This window comes from Octopus sinensis, linkage group LG6 (assembly GCF_006345805.1).
Source record: "Octopus sinensis linkage group LG6, ASM634580v1, whole genome shotgun sequence".
Lineage (NCBI taxonomy): Eukaryota > Metazoa > Mollusca > Cephalopoda > Octopoda > Octopodidae > Octopus > Octopus sinensis.
Genome location: NC_043002.1, coordinates 43,932,408 through 43,957,068, shown reverse-complemented (window position 1 = coordinate 43,957,068; position 24,661 = coordinate 43,932,408). Strand labels below are relative to the sequence as shown.

General features: G+C 36.5%; 1 protein-coding gene across 1 annotated transcript in view; it reads right to left on the bottom strand.

Moving 5' to 3' along the window:
- LOC115213076 (TRAF3-interacting protein 1) overlaps positions 1 to 24,661 on the bottom strand; it is a 238,366-nt gene that overhangs the window by 23,423 nt on the left and 190,282 nt on the right. Inside the window, exon 13 of the mRNA XM_029781996.2 lies at positions 16,777 to 16,859. Coding sequence (XP_029637856.1) covers positions 16,777 to 16,859 — 83 coding nt within the window. The remainder of the gene's footprint in view (positions 1 to 16,776; positions 16,860 to 24,661) is intronic.

The following is a 24,661-nucleotide window of genomic DNA, read 5'->3' as shown; positions in this document are numbered from 1 at the left end:
AACCATCAGACAGATGATCTTTTTTTGCATGCTGTTGAGTATGTGCATGAATAATGTGGATGTAACTTTCTAGATGTGTGAGAGGTACACATTAAGGTGCACACATGTCATATGAAGAGGTAACATAAAGAGTTAACATCAGTTTCTGACTGGAGTATTTTTATTCTACAAACATACCTAGTATTTTGAAAAACGTTTCAAACTTTCAATTTACACAAAGTGTGTGATTATTTATGCATTATTTGTGACTGGAGAAATAATTGTATGGCTTTCTTTCCCTAAGATATGTCATGTAATTGATTTGATGCTGCAGCATATGACTAAATAAATTGTTTATCCTATACTGTAGGATGTTATACGGTTTTCCATTTGTTTATAGACTTTACAAGAAACCAAGTTGTTAAGATATAGGAATAGTGCTGTCATGCAGTAAGAGAGAAAAACAGAGGTGTGCAATAATCTTATTAGCATAGGGTTGGATATAAATGAAAAGTAACAATGGTGCATGAATATAAGTCTATTAATATACTGGGTTTATACAGTGAAATTTAAAAATAAAATAAGAATAAAACAGCTCACAAAGCAAGTCATAATTTCAATTGAAGATTAAAAATAGCACAAGAAGAATGTTTTTATGTGGTATAAACTCATTCAGACAAAATTGCATATTCCAAAGCTGCAATTAGGGTAAACTAAGGAACAGTAAGAAACTTTCCAAATCTTGACGAATGGTATAGAGTAAAAAAATTCTAAATATTAAATGTTAAGATCCAAGACAAGGATAACTACAAAGGAGTATGAAGAGAAGAAACTGATAATTCAATATCATATTTTCAGTGCAAGTAAAAGATTGACAAAAGTGCAGGAGGATCTTTGATAAATCAACATGGGAACAAGACAGAATGTGTTCAGTAGAAGTTAACAATTGGACCAACTATGAAATATGAGGTGGTATCAAAAAGTTCCAGGATTAGTTTTGTAGCACACCAACAGATGGCAGCCCATGGTTGTGTGCACAGTGAGAGCTAGCAGTGACCTTCATGAAGCAGTGTGCCTGAATGAAATCATTGTGTTTACTTCACAAATTATGAAATTGTTGTTTTTGGGATCATGTGTATGCTGTAATTTGTAATTATGTCATGGACAGGAACAAAGAGCCAAAGTGAAATTTTGCGTTAAACTTGAGAAGTCTGCTAAAGAGTCATTGGGCATGCTTCAGCAAGCTTATGGCGACAAGGCAATGGGTTTACGCAATGTTTAAAGTGGCATGGGTGCTTCAAAAGTAGAAGAACATCCCTAGAAGACCATGATCGATCTAGAAGACTTGCCATGAGTGTCACTCCTGGAAACATGGTATTATTCATCCCCCAGGGCCAGATCATCAATCAAGAGTTCTTCTGCAGTGTTTTGGCGCATCTGAGGGAGGATATTTGGTGAAAACAACTTGATCTGTGGAGCACGAAGAATTGGATTCTTCACAACAACAATGCATTCTGTCACTAAGCTCTCCTCACTTGTGAGTTTCTTGCCAAAAACAACATGATTTAGCACCTTTGGACTTCCATGATTTCCATGACTTCCCCAAGATGAAAATGCAGCTCAAAGGTCGCTGTTTTAACACCATTGTTGAGATACAAAGCGAATTGCAAAAGGTCCTTGACTTGGCTTATGGAAAATGAATTCCAGATCAGATTCCAAAAGTTGCATAAATGCTGGGACTGGTGTGTTGTTGCACAAGGTGACTCTTTTGAAGATGAAGATGATAAAATCTAGGTAAATAAGTTATTTTTTATTAAACATAACCTTTTGATACCACCTTGTATAGGACATGATTTATTCAAATGGTTTGTTTGAATAGGCCATACTCTACTCAAAATAGAGGGACCAGCAGTGAACGTATAGTAACTGAATAAAGAATAAGTCAGATGAAGTTCTGAGAATGGGTAATCCTAAAGGCAATAAAGGGATAATTTCTCATTGTGAAGGGAGGTATAACTGAAGTGGCATAAGAAAGAACAGTGATGCTGAATGGTTATGCAGCATTGGCATTGAATATGGAAGATCTGAAAAAGAGGGAGGAGAAGAAAAAGCTTTAACTTTTTGCTATCAACTAGCTTGAAACCATACTTGGTGCTATGATACTAAGTCCCTCTTTTAAGGTGATCGAAATTAAAATATTCCATCAAAATTTTAAATGACAAATTTATTTTGATAAATTCCTCATTATTTTCAAAATTAATTGAAATGATGGCAGTACATTTCAAAATAAATATGGTAAGAAAAGGCTATATATGATTTGTTGGTTGTAAAGTTGCATTTAAGATGAAGTGTAAGAGAACCTAAAAGAAGTGGCTGGCTAATAAAAGGATTAGTTGAGGTGTTCAGGAGAAGAGTTGCACAAAGAAAAACACCACAAAAAAAAAAAAAAGAAAGAAAGAAATTGAATGACATCTGTTGAAGGAAATATGCTGTGCTGATTAAAGATTGACATACGGTGACAATGTAAGGAGACCAAGGGATGCATAAGAAATTGTATTATATGAAAACATTGGGTTTCATAAATGACATAGGATAAAAAAGAGAAGTGGCAGGTCATGTGAGCAAGAAAAAGAAAAAAGTTAAGCAATGACTGATGGTAGTGATACTTTATATTCTTTCTTAGCAAGCCCACAGGAGGTAGTGAAGTGATTGATAAAAACTGGAATGTGAAAGCTCTGTATTGGTTCTTCAATGTAACCAAACAAAGAAGGGTAAAAAGGTAAGAGTGGGGGGGGGGGAGAAGGAAAGAAACAGAGTCAGTACTTGTACTTATTGATCGTAAAGGAATGAAAAACAAAGTCAACCTTAGTGGGAATAGGACTCGGACCACAAAGAACCAGAACAAATACTGCAAGGCATTCTATCTAATGCTGTAACAACTCTGCCAATTAACTGCATATAATGATGATAAAGAGGAGGAAGGCATGTAGCTCTGTGTACTAAATGTTGACAAATGTATTAGAAATAAAAGAAAAATGATAAGACAGAAAATTAAAAGACAAAGGAAGCAAAAACAAAAACTTATCTTCAACATCAAATTAATGTATATGTAGGAATCTACTTGTACTAAACCAAAGTACAAATAATAAATTAAATAATATAATATGCATTACAATCGTGATTTCTAAAAGCAAAGTACAACAAACAGTAGGCAGAAATCCCAAATCAGAAAATATTAATTAAATATCATTAAAAAGAGAAAATTTAAATTGTAGAAAATGCCCAAGGAAAGAAATGGAGATGTAACAAAATTAAATGAGTTCAGAACCAGAAGTACATGATATCTGAAATGAAAACTCCCACAATACCAATAGTGTGAGAAAGAAATGATGCATTTGTATTAAAAAACATGATTAAGAATTCATTATTGTGATAGCAATAGGATAAAGGAATATAAAGTATGTATTTCTAATCAGTAAAATATACAATAAAAAAGAACATCCACCCACATATTCACACATAGACTGTTTCTTTTTTTTTCCTTTGATAATGTTGAAAATGAAAGCTGCATTTATTAATAGCTTAATATTTACTACAGGGCTTGTAAAAAGCCATTCTCAGAACCAGGCAAACTTTCAATGTGTTCAGGCTTACTGCTATTACTATAATAACACTATGCCAGTTCTTTTGGACTGCTAACCTCATCTTCCTTGAAGAATTTCATTAAAACCTGAAAGATCTTTCAGGTTTTAATGAAATTCTTCAAGGAAGATGAGGTTAGCAGTCCAAAAGAACTGGCATAGTGTTATTATAGTAATAGCAGTAAGCCTGAACACATTGAAAATTTCATAGTGATTCATGTAAATACAGTTGTTTGTAAAACGAATGACTAGAGCCTGATACAGTTTGGTTTGCCAGCTCCTGTTGAACTGTCCTACTCATGCTAGCTTAGAAAACCGATGTTAAATGATGGTAATGATGAGGATGATGATCATAACATGGTGTCTCCAAAGCATTAAAAAAAAAAATTAATTTACTGCTGTAATTCTTGGTTTATGTAAATAGACTATATCTTGGATAGTTTTTCCATTCTGTTAATTTTTCCTAGCAATGGAATATTTTTCTTTTTCTGTTTCTTTTCAACTTTTCATTCATTTTAAACATGCATTTTATAGTCGTCCATCACACACACACAATGATATTAATTGAAAAAAAAAGTAACAACTTAGTAATACAACTGAGCAGGGACCAACTGTTACCATCTTCAATTTCCAAATTTAACTCCTCAACTCATTCTTCATTTAGAGCAGAGGTTACCAAACTTTTTTAGGCTGCCATATTCTTAGCACCCCACCACCCGTGACTACAGACCACTTTCTGTAGCACATTCCAAACAACTGTATTTCACAAATAAAACTTAACATAATTAACCTATTATTTTGTTGTTTTTTTTTTAGATCTATTGACTCCATTTGGCCACACCATTATCAACCCACTTTTTTTCAACACCCTCCCTTTGGATCTTTTCTCTGCCCTCAAAAGGGGTGCTATGGGTTTATAGCATGTGGAAGGGACCAAGAAAGTAAAGCAGATCTTTTGTTTTACCCATCTGACTATGGCCATCCTGAGGCACCACCTTCATGGGATTTTAGTCAAATAAATCAACCCCAGGGCTTATTTTTTAAGCCTAGTACTTATTCTGTCAGCTTCTTTTGCCAAACCACTAAGTTATGAAGATATAAATACACCAATGCCAGTTGTTAAGTGGTGGAGCAGGGACAAACATAGACACAAAGATACACATATAGATATATACACATACATACATACAAACAAACATACATACATACATATAATCAAACACACATACATATAAACACACACACATATGCACACATACATACACACACACACACACATATATATATATATTGGGCTAAAGCAGAATCGTACCACTCCTGGAAAAATGCATTTAAAAAAAATATTTTGGGGGATTTCTATGTTTTAGATGTCAACAATTACGAATATTCAAATAAAAAATAAAAAATTATAATTTCACCTCCCACCTCCAAATTAAAATTTTGAACATTTTCCGAAATTTTTTTTCTATGTTTTACATGACAGAGATCCTGAATATGCAAGAAACCACGTTTTATTGACTACACAGTATAATAGGGTTAGTTGGGCACCATCTGTGAGTAAAACAGCACCATGATGCAATTCACTCTGCCAGAGATTTGGAAATGACAGGCTGGGTATTTGCACTGGAGCTCCTATACAAACAGATGGTGAACACACAGAACAACCTTTGGTGTGCTGTGCCCACAAGATATGTACTGAGAGTGATAAAAATCAAACATCCAGTCAACACTATGGTGTATGGAGTGATCACTAGTGATGGCGATGTTATGCTTCCATTCATCTTCTCACATGGCCTCAAACTCAACAGGAAGGCCTACATAAAGTGCCTGGAGGAGGTAGTGCTGCCCTGAATCAAGAAGGTGGCTGTTGGAAGACCTTGTGTCAGGCTACAGGATTCTGCACCATGCCACACAAGCAGAAGAACCAAATCATGGCTGTCAGACAATTTTTGTGACCAAGGCTATAGTAGAAGATACAGACTCAAGGTGACATACAGTGGGACTGAACCTGGAACTATGTAGTTGGGAAGCAGGCTTCTTACTACACAGCCTCACCTGCACCTATGATATCTATTTTCGCAATATGAAAGCCAAACAAAAACTAACATATTTGAATAAAGTAGTCGCAGCCGAAAAGCAGGGATTTTGGGTTCTGAATATCTTTCATCATCTATCAGTATAATCAAGACTACCCAGGTGTTAAATAGCAACTGACTCACAGCAAAGCGAACTGCTATGGCAACAAACGCAGCACAACGACTACAATGAGATTCCCATCTACCTTATTCATAGGTAAAGAAATCTAAATCCCGTTCTGAGTGAAGTTAGTTTTTTTTTTTTTTTTGCCAATAAACAAAGCAGTCACAGCAACAATAAGAACAACATAACCTATATAGCATAAATGAAGATTGATTGCTTCTGCTTTCTCAGAAAGATTCAAATACAGATTGATTTTCTTGGAAAAAAAAGTTTATATTAGGAATATCTTTGACAGCAACATATATCAACACTGGCTTATTTCTAATGTCTTTCATTTGTAAGTTAAACAATTAAACTGCCAATGGGAAGAGCCATGAAAAGTATACATTCTAGTTGGAAATCTGTGATGTGTTAAAATATTGATGCTTGTTGTTATGACAACAAACAAAAAAGTCAAAGAATTTGCAATGAATATTACTTAAAATGTGCAAGTGTGTGTGCATCCAATATACATAAAGTGAAATCACTGCTATTGCTTTAGTCCATTTTGCATTAAATATTAATGCATCAGTGCAATCTAAATGAAGAGATAAAATTCAAACAAATTGAAAATGCTTTATTTTATTAGTATGATATGTTTTGCGTTATTTTAATGTTGATCCAAGATTACACCCATTTTATCTAGTCCAATCAAACTTTGTAAATAATAATAATAATAATATTGATAATAATCCATTTTATGGGCTGCAAGAACCTCACAAATACATACGAAGCATTTTATGCAATAAAACTGGGGATGATAAAAATGTAACATAACATGGAAAAAAAAAAATTAAAACTTTATAAGGATTTTGAAAAAAACAAAACAAAATGCAAAGACCCCCACAATGAGATATGAATTACCACCTATGGTGAATCAGGGTATCTCATAACTCTAACCACCTTGCTACCCAGGTAGTTACCTTCTCTCACCTACACTCTCTGAGAAGGATTCAAGAACTGGCTATCTCACCATGTCCTCAATTCACTGCAGGGAAAGTTCACTGTCATCAATTCACCATTTCTTCTTTCAATAAAATCGCTTTTAGCTATTAATGGTGAGATATTATGGATATAATTTCTTGGTAAACTTTCCTCATGGTGAATTGATGGCAGTGAACTTACCTGTAATCCTATCTCACATGCAACAGTTTGCCACTTTCACCAACTTTTCATCAAATTTCCTAGAGGGCAGTATCTTCCTCCTCATCTTATATAAAGAAGTGACAAAGGCTTGGTCAAAGCAACAAAATCCTATCCCCAATTCTTAAAATGTGTGAACTGTGCAATCCTTTTGCCATAACCACTAGATGGAGTAAAACTGCTAGCTCTCCTTGTCAAAAAAATGCAGCTGAAGGATCTTTATGAAGGTCTTGGCCAATAGTGGGAACCATCCTACATGCAGTAACAGCTAAGTGTCTTTGCACCACTTACTAGCAAATGCACAGAAATGGAATGAGTGGAAGTACCAATAGTTAGCTTAGTGACACTGGAAAGATTAAATGCAAAGTCAAACCACACAAAGTCAATCATAGTACTTGACTACTTATAAAGCTCGAAGAAGGAAACCCAAACCAGTAGGATTTGTACTCGGTGTGTAAAGAAGTTTAACTAAATACCAAAAAGAGCTTAGTACAGGACTTAACCAATATGCTATTCTAAAAACAAATCCTACTGATCTGTAACATGAGAACTGCACTTCAAATTTCAGTGGAGGGCACCTTCAGTTAAAACAACTCCAGTACTTATCTGGTAATAATTATATCAATCCCTCAAAGATGAAAGACAATGTTGATCATGGCAGTAGTTGAACTCATAAAATTGAGAGGCATAACTAAAAGTGCAAATGCATCTTATCTAATTCTTTACAGGTTATACTAGTCCATCATTGTTCCAAAGGATAAAGACCTCCTTCAGTCATGAATGACCATGGGATTGCTCCTAGAAAGTTCTTCCCTGAGGTACAAGTCTGGGCAAGGTTGTTTATGGAAGACCAGCAGATGCCCGTGCATACCAGCCTCCCCTCTCCATGCCACTGATGTTATCCAAGGGAGAGACAAACACCGATACAGCTTGGCACCAGTGATGTCGAACTAATTTCTACAGCTGAGTGAGTATAGCAATGTGAAATAAAGTGTCTTGCTCAAGAATATAACACAGAGCCCAGTCTGGGAATCAAACTCACTACCTTATGATTGTGATCCTGATGCTCTAACCACTGAGCCATGTGCCTCATGAACACTGATAATGATACTACTACTACTACTACTACTACTACTAATAATAATAATAATAATAATAATAAATAAAAAAAAATATAAATATTACTTATGGTGATATTTGTCCCAAGGCTGAACCTCACTGGACACACCTATGATCCAAGACATTCCATAGGGGTATCTAATATCTCTTTCCATTGTTTTAAAGATGATGGGCTATAATTTGAGTGAGATTCAGTGCCTATTTCTAGCGGGTTATAAATCACATATTGGCTGTCACTAACTCATATAAGCAACTATGTTGAGGGTTTCCCAAAGGTCATCAACTGAGATTCAGTTCTCATTCACAGGCAGCCAATTACACATGTCAGAACATTTTAACATGTTATTCTGAAGTGAAGAATGCCACATGCAGTGTATTCTAATAAGAAATTCATGAAGTCAGTACAGTTATCATTGTTTATTATATACTACTTTGCATTTCTTACTTTTGATAAAATGGTTAAAACTAATTTCATCTGTTCTCTGGTTGACATTCATTACATTAGAGTAACTTTTAATTCTTCACAAAAAACATAATATTCATCCAATGAATACAAATGATAAAAGAACAGAAAATTTTGCATAATGAAATTAGTAATAGAAATTTTAATTATGAATATTCTACATTACAATTTTTAAGTTTCACTATCAATTATATATCCTCATTTATCTGAGGAGTGGGGGTGGCATTTTATAAAAACACTGTGTTAAACATTTAGCATTTAAATCAGCCATATCTATCTCAAACATTCTTCCTATTTTATGTTCAAACCAACCAGATCTGGTCTCTCATGCTTACCCAACAATGTCAATTCTAAATATAAATAATCAATCATCAAAATCTTAAAGCTACAAGATAATGCATGGTAAATTCAAAACAAAATGAATAAATAAGTATCACATTTGACAGAATAATCTGAATGCTAAAAGGCTAAAAGAGTTAGTGATAAATGAATAATAGAACACAGGGGAAAATAGGTTTCATTCTGAGACTGCATCTCCTCCCTCTAACTTATCCAAATGACATCACCTTCAAACAATTTTTATGCATAAATGATACTGTTTCATGATGGGGATAATATTTAGAGTAAAATTTATCATCATCATATCATCATCATCGTTTGATGTCCGTTTTCCATGCTGGCATGGGGTGGATGGTTTAACAGGAGTTGGCCAGCCAGGGAGCTGTCCAGACTCCAGAAGTCTGTTAAGGCATGGTTTCTACAGCTGGATGCCCTTCCTAATGTCAACCACTTTAAAAAGTGTGCTGGGTGTGTTTTGTGTGTCACCAGCACAATCAATAAATAATGGGGATAGAGCAGTGAAAAATATCTTTTTTCTGTTCATTGGTGATATTTTGATGGGCATGTGTATCCATATAAAACTTCCAACAGAGTGTTGTAAACATGAGTGATAATCAGTACATCCTGAGTAGCTAAGCATTGTGGATGGCTGCTGGGTAGTTCTTTTGCAGTTCAAACAGAATCTCTGATTGATTGCTGATTCATGTAATCACAAATCAATTCAGGATAAGCATAACATGGTTCACGATTGAGCATATTGGGTTATCCCAGGTCAGTTATGTAAGAACCAACAATAATCAAGGGAAGGTGTATATCAAACCATTTAGCATTACTATGCAAGGAATATTGTCATCTCTGAAAGCTATCTCTATCATATTAAATCCTTTTCTTTAGTACATCTTCATAAACTTCTATTAAATTCACTAAGAATTAAAATCTATATTTCTCTCTCTCTCAGTTACCTAGGATATACACTAAACTCATTTCGAAAGGCAAAGTCTATAAGAGAGTTGTCAAGTTTGTCCTAATTATGTCAAACTCTATCATTCATACTTTCAGTATCTTTTACTCTTTTAGTTGTTTCAGTCATTTGACTGTGGCCATGCTGGAGCACCGCCTTTTGTCAAGGAAATCGACCCCAGGACTTATTCTTTGTAAGCCTAGTACTTATTCTAGTGGTCTCTTTTCCCGAACCACTAAGTTATGGGGACGTAAACACACCAGCATCGATTGTCAAGCGATGTTGGGGGACAAAGACCCACAAACATATACACAGACATGTCCAGCGATGTGAGGACCAAAGAACTGAGGTATTTCGGATTGCTAGACAGTGTGTGAGAGAAAATTGTGATGTCACAAGAGAGAAATGTGTCCGCATGGATGATGGTGCACTTGCTTTTAATGTTTCTGAAAAAAAAGAGGCCATTATGAAAGACTGCTGAATGTGCAGAATGAATGGGAGGAGGAAAGCCTGCCAAATGATGACCCAGTAGAGGGACCAGCTATCCCAATAGACAGCTCCCTAGTAGATAAAGCAATTAAGGGTATGAAGCCAGGAAAAGCCCCCTGCCCATCAGGAATAACTGCTGAGATGCTTAAAACATCTGGTGGTGTGGGCTATGGCCTAGTCACCCGCATTGTAAACCAGGTAGTTCATAATGGAGTCATACCCAATGACTGGCGTAGCAGCACCATAGTCAACTGCTACAAGGGTAAAGGTGATGCTCTTGATAGAAATAACTATAGGGGTATCAAACTGCTGGATCAGGTGATGAAGGTCACAGAGAGGGTCATAACCCATCTCATTAGGGAGAGAGTCTGCTTAGATGAGATGCAGTTCGGTTTTGTTCCAGATAGAAGCACCACTGATGCCATATTCCTGGTTCGACAACTGCAGGAGAAATACCTAGCTAAAGATAAACCCCTCTACTTAGCTTTCGTGGACTTGGAGAAAGCCTTTGACAGGGTCCCCCGATCCTTTATCTGGTGGGCAATGTGGAAACTGGAGATTGACGAACAGTTAATAAGGGCTGTACAGGCCCTATACAGAGAGGCCGTTAGTAAGGTTAGGATTGGCAATAAGTATAGTGAAGAATTCCTGGTAGAAGTAGCGGTCCACCAAGGTTCAGCTCTCAGTCCCCTTGTATTCAACATAGCCCTCCAGAGGAATTCAAGACGGGTTGCCCCTGGGAGCTCCTCTATGCTGATGACCTGGCCCTCATAGCAGAATCACTACCGGAACTAGAAAAGAAATTTTGGGTGTGGAAGCTAGGTTTAGAATCAAAAGGCCTTAGAGTAAATGTAGCAAAGACTAAAGTTATAGTAAGTAGGAAGGCGAACTCATCACACCCCCGCTTCAAGTAGGTGGCCCTGCTCGATCTGTAGAAAAAGTGTAGGTAGAAACTCCATAAGATGTACTCAGTGTAAGCTATGGATGCATAAGTGGTGCAGCAACATCAGAGGAAAATTAACCGATAAGATAGCTTTCATGTGCAGCAGATGCACAGGGGCAATAGATACCACAGATACTCAGAAAACATCACACTCCAGAAGAAAGTAGAAGTAGTTGATAGTTTCCACTACCTAGGTGACCGAGTTAGTTTTGGAGGTGGATGCTCAGAGAGTGTCACCACTAGAATACAAATAGCCTGGGTAAAGTTTAGAAAGCTTCTACCCCTACTGGTAACAAAGGGTCTCTCGCTCAGAGTGAAAGGTAGATTGTACAACGCATGTGTGCGAACTGCCATGCTTCATGATAATGAAACATGGGCTGTGACTGCAAAGGACATGTGTAGGCTTGAAAGAAATAAAGCTAGCATGATCTGCTTGATGTGTAATGTCAGTGTGTACACATGACAGAGTGTAAGCACCCTGAGAGAAATAATGGACAATAGGAGCCTCAGATGTGGCATGCAAGAGAGACGTTTGCGCTGGTATGGTCATGTACTATGGATGTATGAGGAGAGATGTGTGAAGAAGTGCCACTCCCAAACAGTTGAAGGAATCTAGAGTAGAGGTAGACCCAGGAAGACATGGGATAAAGTGGTCAAGCACGACCGTTGAACATCAGGCCTCACAGAGGCAATGATGAACGACTGAGATCTCTGGAGATATGCTGTGACTGCGAAGACCTGACAAATAATGTGAGTTCATGGCTGTTTCCTGCACCAGCTTCACATAGCAGCCCCAGCCCATCCAAAGTACCTTGGATTGCAGGACGGCCTGCTGTACTTACCTTGGATAGTAGGGCGACCTGCTGTGCTTGAGGAGACCTATTGAGTCAAGTACATCAACATCAAAATAAAAATCAAATGGAAATTGTAGTTGTGATACTTGTGCTGGTGGCACATAAAAGTACCATCCGAACATGGCCGATGCCAGCGCCATCTTGACTGGCTTCCGTGCTGGTGGCACATAAAAAGCACCAACTGATCGTGACTGCTGCCAGCCTCCCTTGGCACCAGTGCCATATAAAAAGCACCCACTACACTCATGGAGTGGTTGGTGTTAGGAAGAGCATCCAGCTGTAGAAACACTGCCAGATCAGACTGGAGCCTGGTGCAGCCTCCTGACTTCCCGTCCAACACATGCTAGCATGGAAAAGGGATGTTAAACGATGATGTTGATTATGATGATGATGATATATACGACAGGCTTCTTTCAGTTTCTGTCTACCAAATCCACTCACAAGGCTTTGGTCGGCCCTAGGCTACAGAAGACACTTGATCAAGGTGCCACACAGTGGGAATGAACCCAGAACCATGCGGTTGGTAAGCAAGCTACTTACCACACAGCCACTCCTGGCCTATATTCATCTATTCATCCTTCTCTCTTCTTGACAGTTAATTAATGAGAAATGAACAAGATGTTAGAGAGAGAGGTAGAGATGGTTGAATAACTTAAAGACTTTGCATGTGTATAAAGATGGACATGCTGTGGCAATTAAGATCTACTGAATTTTCTTTCTTGCTTGAAATACTTGACATGTTGAAACAATCTGCAGTAGTCTTTGATTTCGATATCCTTTTGGTTGCCATGACAGTTTCTCTTAGAAAAAATTCAATATACTTAGTATATAATAAACAAATGATTATAATGGTTGCTTAAGAATAATGTTGGCAAGTTTCCTGTTATAAAAAAAGACCAGTGTGCATATACACACACACACACACATATATATATATATATATATATATATATATACATGTATATATATACATACATATATATATACATACATATACATATATATACATACAAACATATACACACACATACATACACACACACACATATATATACACACACATATGTTCTGTCCTATTCATACTATTCAGCATTATTACAATGCATTTGTGAATAAAATATTTCCATATATATACATACATATATATATAAATATATATATATAGAACTACACACACACATATATATACACACACAAACACAAACATACATATATACACACACACATATATATATACATACACACACACACACACACACAAACATACATATATATACACACACACACAAACATTCATATATACATATATATACATACACACAAACATTCATATATATATACACACACACACAAACATTCATATATATATATATATATATGTAAACAAAACATATAAATCCATATATATATATATATATATATATATGCATATATATATATATATGCATATATGGATACAAGACTTCACCAACTCTGAAAACAACATGAAATACGAAAACAAATGAGTTGAATATACAAACAACAGGAGAAAAACTGGAAAACAGGACAAGTAAACACAGAGAAAGGACCCTTCATCAGTTGTCAGCTGTCTATCTACTCCTCATTTCGAGCATTCAACTACAATATGAGTCTTCAAAGACAGTAGCTCCCATTAATTCTAAAATAAAATGTAGGATTTATGGAGGGTGTAGACATGCTATACCTCGACTGTACCAAGGCCTTCGACAAAGTTGATCTTGACATGATATGTCAGAAGCTGCGAAACCTTGGTTTTACTTGGAAACTGGGTGAGTGGCTGTATGAATTTTAGAAGGGTAGGAATCAGACAGTTGTTACCAATGACGCTCACTCTGAAGAGACATCAATTCTCAGTAGAGTCCCACAGGGAACTGTATTACTATTTGTGATGGCCCTCTCAACATGCCCTCTGTGGTACACTCAGCCAATCTGACCAGTTATGCTGACAACACAAAACTATCGCAGGCAGTTAGAAACCCAGAGGACATCATAAAACTGTAGAAAGACCTGAATGAGATACACAAATGGGTTAACAAAAATAACATGCAGTTCAATGCTATGAAATTTCAGGCACTCCACTATCGGTCCAACACCAGGCTAAAATCGGAATAAACTGGACCAGAATGTAATATGATCCCAGAGTCAGAGTCGGTGCATGACCTGGGGGTTCACATGAGCAATGAAGCAACATTCCATGTGCATATTACCAAAATGGCAACACTGTGCAGGCGTGTGTCTGGATGGATTCTGAGGACATTCAGAACCAAGAAAAGAAAGGTCCTGCTACTCCAATGGAGGACTTTTGTTCTCAGCTGCTTGGACTATTGCTCCCAACTATGGTCTCCAGAGAGTGTGAAACAAACTGTGGAACTCAAAGCAATCCAGCACCAATACACAAAGAAGATTGACTTGATGAAAAAGACAGGCTACTGGGAGAGGCTAAAGGGGCTGAGTCTCTATACCCTGAAGAGAAGTCAAGAGCGATATGTGGTAATATATATTTGGAAGATCTTGGAGGGTTTACCTCCCAATTTTGGAATTGACCGCTGTACCAGTCTTTGAACTGGATGGGACTGCATCATACCAAAGATCACATCTTGCTCATCTAAAATAAGGACAGTACTGCAATAGTCTGGGGTTCAAGGGCCCTCAATTGTTTGAAATCCTGCCAGGCAACCATAGAGATCTACATGGCGTTGATGTGGAAGTTTTCAAGGAAAGTTTGGATAGGTTTCTATCTAAGATACCAAATGAATCCATATAGTGGAAGGAGACGCAAGGAAGAGCAGCTCTGTCCAACTCGGTACTTCACCCAAAAAATACTGGAAACAAAACTTAGTAACTACAGGTGGTGCACGAGCATGATCTCAACCTTGGGCTGAAACCAGTGAAAGATAAAAGATACACGCATATATGTATATATATATATATATACATACATATATACATGCATATATATATATATATATATATACACACACATGCATATATATACAATTCATAGATAAGGGCAAACGAAAAAATTTCTAATGCCAAATATGCCGAAAAATTGGGCATATTGTCCATTAACCATATAATTTTTTCACAATACGCACGCTACTCGAAAAAAGGTGGACAGAAATCTCTAAAAAATTCCATTATTACCATATCGGACCAATTTAGGGTTAGCTTAAAACAGCCCTCCCTTCGTCAGTGATACTTCCTAACACCAACCACTCCGAGAGTGTAGTGGGTGCTTTTTACGTGCCACAGGCACAGGGGCCAGTCAGGCGGTACTGGCAATGTCCTCGCTCGAATATTTTTACACATGCCACCAGCACAGGTGTCTCAACATTGGCGGAGAGCTTCAGCCTTGTAGAGGTCCATGCACCACAGCACCATGGCTCCACCCTTATCAGTTAGTTTTATGATAATGTCTTTGTAGTGCTGGAGACATTGAAGAGCTGAGAGTTCGGCTGGGGAGATGTTTAGATGTCGGGGAAGCCTGTGAAAGATAAACTAGTCTGCAACACATTGACAAATGCCCGAAAAATGATCAACTGTTTGGAATTGGCCAGGAGCTGGCGTCCAGTGGGATGGTCGGCAGCCCAGGTTGGTGAAGCAGTCCTCTTCATTACATGCAGGTTGTGGAATAGTGCATTAGATGCAGGTTGTGGAATAGTCCTCTTCATTAGATGCAGTGTTGTGGAATAGTGCATATAGCCTGACACAGCGCACAAAGCTATGAAGATCAGCATGAGTCTGAAATTCGTTACTGGATGGAGTGGGGGGGTGAAGTGTAGACCCCTACTGAGAAGAGAGCGCTCCGCCTCAGAGAGAAGATCAGGAGGAATGGTAACAACAGGCTGAAGTGGGGAGGGGGGTCTGAGGTGGGAGGGGTGGTGGGGGGTAGTGGAAGGCTGGGAGGAGGAAGAGGAGGGATAAATGTGAGTGTGGGGGGTTGGAGTGACGGAGGGGTTGTCACACATACAGCTCTTGTAGAATGCAATTCTTTACTACTATATGACTGTAAAACCCCATGGTGATTTAGCAGCAATAATCATAATTTTTTTTTAGCTAAATTGTGCAACTCAACACCTTCGCTCCATTTTCAAGCTGTGTATATGTCTGCTTCTGTCAAAGTTACCAGTTCTACTTTTATCTTTTTAAATTCACTCAATAAACATCTTTTTCTCCAGCATCCCAGCTGTGCCTTGTACTTTTATAACAAATCCATTTTGAACTTCTTTCAATAGCAAACATTAATTTGAAGTGAGCTTTAACCAAGCTAATCTTATTTATCATAAATTTAAGAAAATCTGATAAAACAAGTTGTAAGATTAACAAATAAATAAAAATAATATATAGGCCAAGGAAATACACATGGCAACAAAACTACTCACTCCACTTCAAAATGTTAACAAAGTAAATAAAACTACACAAGGACATCAATTTGAACGATGTTCAATCAGTTTGCTCTGTAGAACTAAAGAAATTCTGTAAAGACCGTAAAGTTGTTAAATAATTGAATAAATAAAACAATTTCATATCTTTTGGAAGGAAAGAATTATATCAGCAAAATATTGATTCTTATTTATTTTCATACTTACAATTTTAACTTTTGACTTTTCCTCTGAAGCAATAGTGCCTTCCAGTTCTTTTTTTGTTTCTAATAATTTATTTACCAAACCACCTGTTTAAAAAGTGAAAGGAAAAAATCTTCAAAAAGTACAAATACAAAATATATTCAGAGCAAAGAATAAATTTTTCATTGATGCTGTATAGGTAGATTACTACAGTACTCTTAAAAATTTTCAGAATGTATGGTACATTTAGTGTTTACAGAAATTTATTCTTTCAAATTAAAAATATATGAATCTACCTCAGTAATTAGGTGTATTTTGTAAATACTGTGTTAGAAACTCAAAGTTTTAGAATTATTGCATCGTTTTTCACTAATCTAATGTCATTGAGTGTAGGATGTCTATTAATCATTTAAATCTGAATGTATCTTTTGCAAAGTTATATCAACATACTTGACTTAATCTGGAAATAAATTTTGTGCAGCTATTATAACAAGACAAATCCATCTCCCCTGTTTATGCTGATTCAAAATACAAATATCAAAATTGTTTATAATTTAGTTGTTATGATATAATAAGAATACATCACAGTTAGTCTTGGTCGATCTAAATCATTTCAAAGAAAAATAATAAAGCTGTGAACAGGTTTTCCAATTCTTTAGATTGTAAGAATTAAATGTGTCAGTATAATTTATTTGCAAACTGTTGGAGTTGTCAGGAATGATATTTATTTGCAGCATTAGGTGTTATATTCCATTATTTGTAATAATTTGTTCAAAGATTTGGGCTCCATTTTCTTCCCAACTCTGTGATTAAAACTATTTGGTATAATTTTTCTTACTGATCAAAGTAGTGATTTCATTACAACAAAGCTTTAAGTGAAATGGCTCCCAATATAACAAAACATGTTTTAAAGTTCTTCTTTGTAGAGTCAAAAACTATTTCCTTTCAGATGGCAGGTATGTATATTTCATTGCTTATAACCAATGATAAAATATGAGGAAAAAAAAAAAAGAAAAGGAGAAAGACACTGTGCCCTAGGGAGCACCAGGTGTGCCTTATTTTTATTTTTGCCTTTCCTTCCCATAACATCATCCCTATGCAAACTTTTAGCATGTCTTTCCTGCAGGGGTTGACCTGCAACTATTTAAATGAAACAATGACTGTGTTAAGCTCACCTGTCTTGGTGGACCTGCAAAAGTCATGGAGACTGCACTTTCCTCTAGACTCAACAAGTGGATCTACAAAACCTATTGCTTTCTGGAAAGTGGATCTACAAAATCTATTGCTGGTAGATGAGAATGGTAAATAAATATACCTGACTATCAACCTTCAATGTTTTAAAGAACCAGCATCACCAGGCTTGAGTTCTATCAGAGTGGCAATTCCCTATCACAGATCTTGACAAACCACACCTACTTAGACACTAGCAGATAACCGTTTAGCATTCACATTACTTTGTCAAATGTAATACTTGTTCATTTGCATTGTTTTGAATTGTGCATTATCTCATAGCTTTGAGATTTCAATGATATGATAGTTTATTTTAAAAATGACATTGTAGAGTAGGTGTGAAAGGCCAGATCTGGCTGACTAAAACTGATAGAAAATTTTGGCTTGATACAGCGTTTAAAAACTAACGGGTTAAACCAGTCATATCTGGCCGAAATATTCTACCTTATTTTATGTTCAAATTCTCACACCTACCCAACAACATCATCATCGTTTAACGTCCGCTTTCCATGCTAATATGGGTTGGACGATTTGACTGAGGGCTGGCGAACCAGGCTGCAATCTTGATCTGGCAGAGTTTCTACAGCTGGATGCCCTTCCTAACGCCAACCACTCTGTGAGTGTAGTGAGTGCTTTTATGTGCCACCGGCATGGAGGCCAGTCAGGCGGTACTGGCAACGACCTCGCTTGAATCTTTTTACACATGCCACTGGCACAGGTGCCAGGAAGGCGATGCTGGTAACAATCATGCACAAATGGAGCCTTTATGTGCCACTGGCACAGAAGCTGGTTAGCCGCTCTGTCAACGATCACACTTATAGGGTGCTCTTTGCACCCTGCTAGCACAGATGTCAGTCATCGAATTTGATTTTGATTTGGATTTCACTTGCCTCAACAGGTCTTCGCAAGCAGAATTTAGAGTCCAAAGAAGGAAAAGGTACGCATAAGTGGGCTGGTTACGCCCCTGGCATAGGCCATGAGGTTATGGTCTCATTTGGCTTGATGGGTCTTCTCAAGCACAGAATATTTCCAAAAGTCTCGGTCACTAGTCATTTCCTTGGTGAGGCCTAAAGTTTGAAGGTTGTGCTTCACCACTTCATCCCAGGTCTTCCTGGGTCTACCTCTTCTGCAGGTTCCCTCAATTGCTAGGGTGTGGCACTTTTTCACACAGCTATCCTCATCCATTCTTGCCACATGACCATACCAGCAGAGTCGTCTCTCTTGCACACCACATCTGATGCTTCTCAGGTCCAACTTTTCTCTCAAGGTATTTACACTCTGTCGAGTATGCACACTGACATTACACATCCATCAGATCATACTGGCTTCATTCCTTGTGAGCTTACGCATGTCCTCAGGAGTCACAGCACATGTTTCACTGCCATGTAGCCATTCTATAAACAAACAATCACATCACCAAAATCTTACCTCTATAAGATAAAGGCATTATTATTTCAAATCGATGAGAATATGTAGTTGACAGTCACCACAACGCTAAAGGTTAATCTGATTGAGTGAACTTTGATTGCTTCCTCTGCATTCAGTATTAGCTCTTGACTTACTGTTGCCACTGATTGCTCTCCTATACTCCTCTTTGGTCTACATCCTTAGATTACTGAGTACTTCAGATGTTGGTGCAACAAGAAAAGTGTTTCCAGTATGCCCTTACAAAATATCATACTGAAAATCTAGTCTATTGATAATATAGGGGTCCCAAACAGTTATTCAGTCACCTTTACTAACTGAGGGTATTAACTATAACAAACTGAGCATTACTCATTCAACCTAAAACTCAAAAAAAACCCATGTGATTTCAAGGTCAGTCTCACTGCAGGGTGCCTTGCCTTGAGCAGGCATCTTGTACTTGTAGCCCTGGGCTGACTAGGGCTTTGTAAGTGTATTTGGTAGGTGGAGACTGACAGAAGTCAATAATCTGTGTATATATTGTGTGTGTGTGTGTATGTATGTGTATATATATGTGTGTGTGTGTGTGTGTGTTCGTGTCTCTTTGTCTTGACATTGTACAAATGTTGTAAACAAGCATCATCAACATACAAGCAATGCTGTTCATTTCCAACCTTCTGCGAAAACATGTCCAGCCATGGGAGAAAATTACCTTGCTTGAAATGAGGCAAGGGAAGGGCATTCAGCCATAGAAAATCCGCCTCGGTGAATTCTGTTTGAACCATGCAAACATGGAAATGCAAATGTTAAAACAATTAGGATGATGATGATGATGATGATAAAAATCCTTTTATGAAATTTTGTCGGAGGAGGCAACTCAATTAAATCAACCCCAGTGTTCAACTGGTACTTATTTCATCAACCCTGAAAGGATGGAAGATAAAGTCGACCTTGGTAGAATGTGAACCCAGAACATAAAGAAAGACAATATACTGCTAAGCACAGCCTTCTTGATGATGATAATGGTGATGATGATAATAACTTTCATTGCATATTTATATATTTAGTGTAGCACAAATTATCCAAACAATTTTGTATATCTTTGTATGTAATGGATAGAATTTATATAGCCATAGAAATTATTAGCATTTAGAATTCTCATGTAAAATAATTAAACTTGCTAGAAGAGTTAGTAAACAGGTGTATCCTGATTAGTTTTCCAAAATCTGTTAATATTCAGAGACTTTGTATTTTAATACTTAGCTAGATATAAAAGAACATTCCTTCTAATTTTGGTATATATTTATATACAAAATTCATTTATAAAATTCAATAGATATAACACTTAACTACAGTTAAGTATATTATTAAAATTTCTGAAGACAATATATAACTTCTATCAGCAATACTGCCACCTATCTTAAAACTAATGATTGATGTTATTATGACAACCCGACCTGTGTGTGCGTGTGTGTGTGTGTGTGTGCAAGAGAGAGAGAGAGAGACTATGTGTGCTGTATGAATAAGTATTAACACATGAAACATTAATGTTTATATGTATGAGATGCATGTGTTTATATATGCCTGAGCTGTGTGTATATATACCTGTGTGGTGAAAGCTGTGTACAAGTAAGTGTATATATGTTTACAAACTGCGTGTGTGTGCGCACATGTATGTATATGCATATGTGTGTGTATATATGTATGTATATATTACAGGTGTATTAACTATGCTTTGTCTCATAGGTATAATGTATTGTAGAACATATTCATAAGTTTATTATCCAACAATGTCTCGAGGGATATAAACAAAACGTCTGTACTATAGGTTCATGGATAGGAAAAGAAGGAACAGTTGTATATTTGCTTCAATTCTTGTTGGAATTTTCATCAATCACTATGTCCTGCCTCTTAACTGTTCATGAACACACTCCTTGTAAATCAAATATTAGGGGTTAAAGTATATACAGTGTACTGTTCAATTATTGGAGAGATCAACAATAAAAGTACTCCTCTAGCATGAAATGAATATTTAATATACACAAGATTTAAATGTGAACTACTATAAGTTTAACCTTTTAGCATTCAAACTGGCCCAATATATAATATTCTAAGAGTTTTATGTTAAAACTGGCAAGATGAAGCCTCTCATACCTATCCCGTATTGTTTTCCTAAAACTAAGTAATCACATCATTGAAGGCCTGGTACTTTTAGATAATGCATGATTAATTCAAAACAATATAAATAAATAAGCATTACATTTGACATAGTAATCTGAATGCTAAAGAGTAGAAACTCTGATAATATAATTATCAGATAAGGCCATGCTGCATGCTGTGTACGACTGTGCAATATCCAGGCTAAAACAAAAAAATAAGGCAAGAGTACTCAGAGAGTGCAAACCTCTGCCAACGATTAGCCAGAGATGAGTTTTAAAATGAAAATATCTGAAATAAACTCGACTGCTCTCACAAATGAGAATACTTACAATGAACCTGACCACTCTCAAAAATTAAGTAAAAAAACAGGGAAAATAATCCAAAATCTTTGTCCAGTACTGGATCGATCCCAATATCTAATCGGTTTGTGCCATTCATGAGCCAAACATCCCTGAAAGTTTCATCCGAATCCATCCTGTGGTTCTTGAGATATCTTATCCACAGACAAACAAACAAAGATGACTGAAAACAATACCTCTGCCTTCACTAAGGCAAAATTAAGAAAAACATCTAAATACTTTTGGTAAAGTTCTCACAGCTTTTTCTACTTGTAGCACATAAAAACTTCTAACAATGTATGTAGCTAGGATAGTTTTTTATTGTCAAGATAACCCGATCAGTGTCTTTTGAACGGAGTTATTCTAGCTGTCTATCCTGCCACAAAAGCCTCAAAAGGATAACAGAGTTAGTCTCCAAAAGAAATGAGAAATTTGCAATAGTGATTCATGCAAACCCAACTTTGCATAAACGTCACCACCATCACCATCATTGTCAATGCTGTCATTGTCATCATCATTGTGTGTTCTCATACTAATGTCTACTTTGCCATGTTTGCATGGGTCAGATAATATTTCCAAGTGAAGTAATATTTTTCTCTTTTCTAGATATGTTTTCACAGAAAATTGCAAACAATGTCACCCACCTCTAATATGACAAAAATGGGGCTTCAATTTGAGAATACTATTAGTATAAGGACTCACACACACACACACACACACACACGCACAATGGCTTCTTTCAGTCTCCATCTACATAGCATCATAATCATACCATCATAATCATTTTTATGTTCACGTTTCCATGTTGGTCTGGGTTCCTTGAAACTCATTGAGGCAAATTTTCTGTGGCCAGACAATCCTCCTATTACCAGCCACTTGTTTTCCAAGTAAGGTTATTTTCATTCCAATGGCCCGCACATGTCAGCTGAACATTTTTTTACTGGAGAATGAAGACACACACACAGGGCTGTGTAGGTTCAGTCCCACTGTGTGGCCCCTTGAGTAAGTGTGTTCTACTATAGCTATAAACTGTTTGTAACTGTCATACAACCAGTAGCATTCATTTCCAATATTTTGTGAAAACATATTTGATGATGAGGAAATATTACTTTACTTGGAAACAGGTGAGGGATTGTGGTGACAGGAAGAACATCTGACCATAGAAAATCTGCCTCAAATCTGTTTGACCTATGCTAGCATGGAAAAATAGATGCTAAAACAATGATGATGATCATCATCATCATACACACACACATTATGGCCTTTGGTACAGTTTATGTGAATGAATTCCAATGGTTGGCCTTAGGTTTTAGTACGAAACACTTGCCTGAGATGTGATGCACTAAAACTGAACCTGAAACCATGTGGCTGTGAAGTGAACTTAATAACCACATACCTGTCACTGTGGCTATAATTAGGTGGTTGCAAAGCAAACTGTGTTAGTACACAGTTATATCTCTGCCAATATCAAGACATGTCAGTGTATGTGTACTTTTTTACCATAATATACATAATATACATGTATTAGATTGTATAATCACCTAAAATGAGATGAAATGTTTCATTTATTGACTGAGAAATAGAACCAAGAACTGAACTTCAAATGAGCTTATATCTCATTGAACATTATCATTAATTTTGTTTGTTTATTTTCTTTCTCCACCCAAGAACATCAGAGAACCCTATACAAAGAGATTATATCTAAGGCACTTGTATTTCCTTCACTTCAAATGGAGTGGCAGCAGGTTTTGCTATAATGAAGCAAAGGAAGGTTAGCCGAATGCATCACAAAACATTAGAAAGAAAATTAGAAGATCCATAGTTTTGTTTCAATTTAAAAGATGAAAAAAAAAAAGAAAGAAGAAAATCATGAATCCATTTTCTTACATTCTTAACGGTAAACCATTAATCGTCTTGCATGAAAAGACAGATTATTTGTCTATATATTCAAACAATGACATACATAAATATGCAAGCTTGTACACTAAACAATTATACTAATAGCACATGCACACATGCTTGGTTAAGGAATGCTAAAGAAAACTTGCACATTTATGTATGCCATTGTGTATGCTCTTAAAATTGAGGCCTTAGACAAAAAGGAGAACTTTTTAGTCTGTAAGCAAGAAGTTATAAGCCACAAAGTTTTTGGCTTATAACTGATAAAGACAGGACTACCAATTCTACAGTAAAAAACAGATAGTGGTATCAAAAAGAAGCACTATTGACTCCTAAGGTACTGCTGCCTGACAAACTGAAAAAGAATCTGGTAAAAAAAACCATCACAAGAACAATGCAATTTTAAGAGCAATACTGTCAATTAATTTAGGTCTCTTAAGATTTGGAGTGTCTTTTTTTTCTTACCCTGCTGACATGCCAAACATATATCTCAGTGATGAGTTTATCAAATGTATTTCCTTCTACCTGGGTGAATACAGAATTATCTCCTAAAATATGATTATGAAGATTTGTTTTTTAAAAATAAAAATGATTCTAATGGTTTAACAGAGTCTTTGGAATGTCTAGCACAACTGGTTATTTTCATTTCTTTCATTCAAAATAAGAGATCCACAGACGCTGTCAATATATTAAAATGTTTCGCAAATTCCTTAGTCTTGGTGGCATCATCTTGCTCACAGAATCAATCAGAACTTGCTTAACATTATTTTCTAAAAGCCTTCCAAAGTTCCTCAGTTAAACACTGAATAACATCGTGCAAACAAATATGTAGTATTCTAATTCATAATAGATGATTTGTTCAGTTTTATTCTGTAACT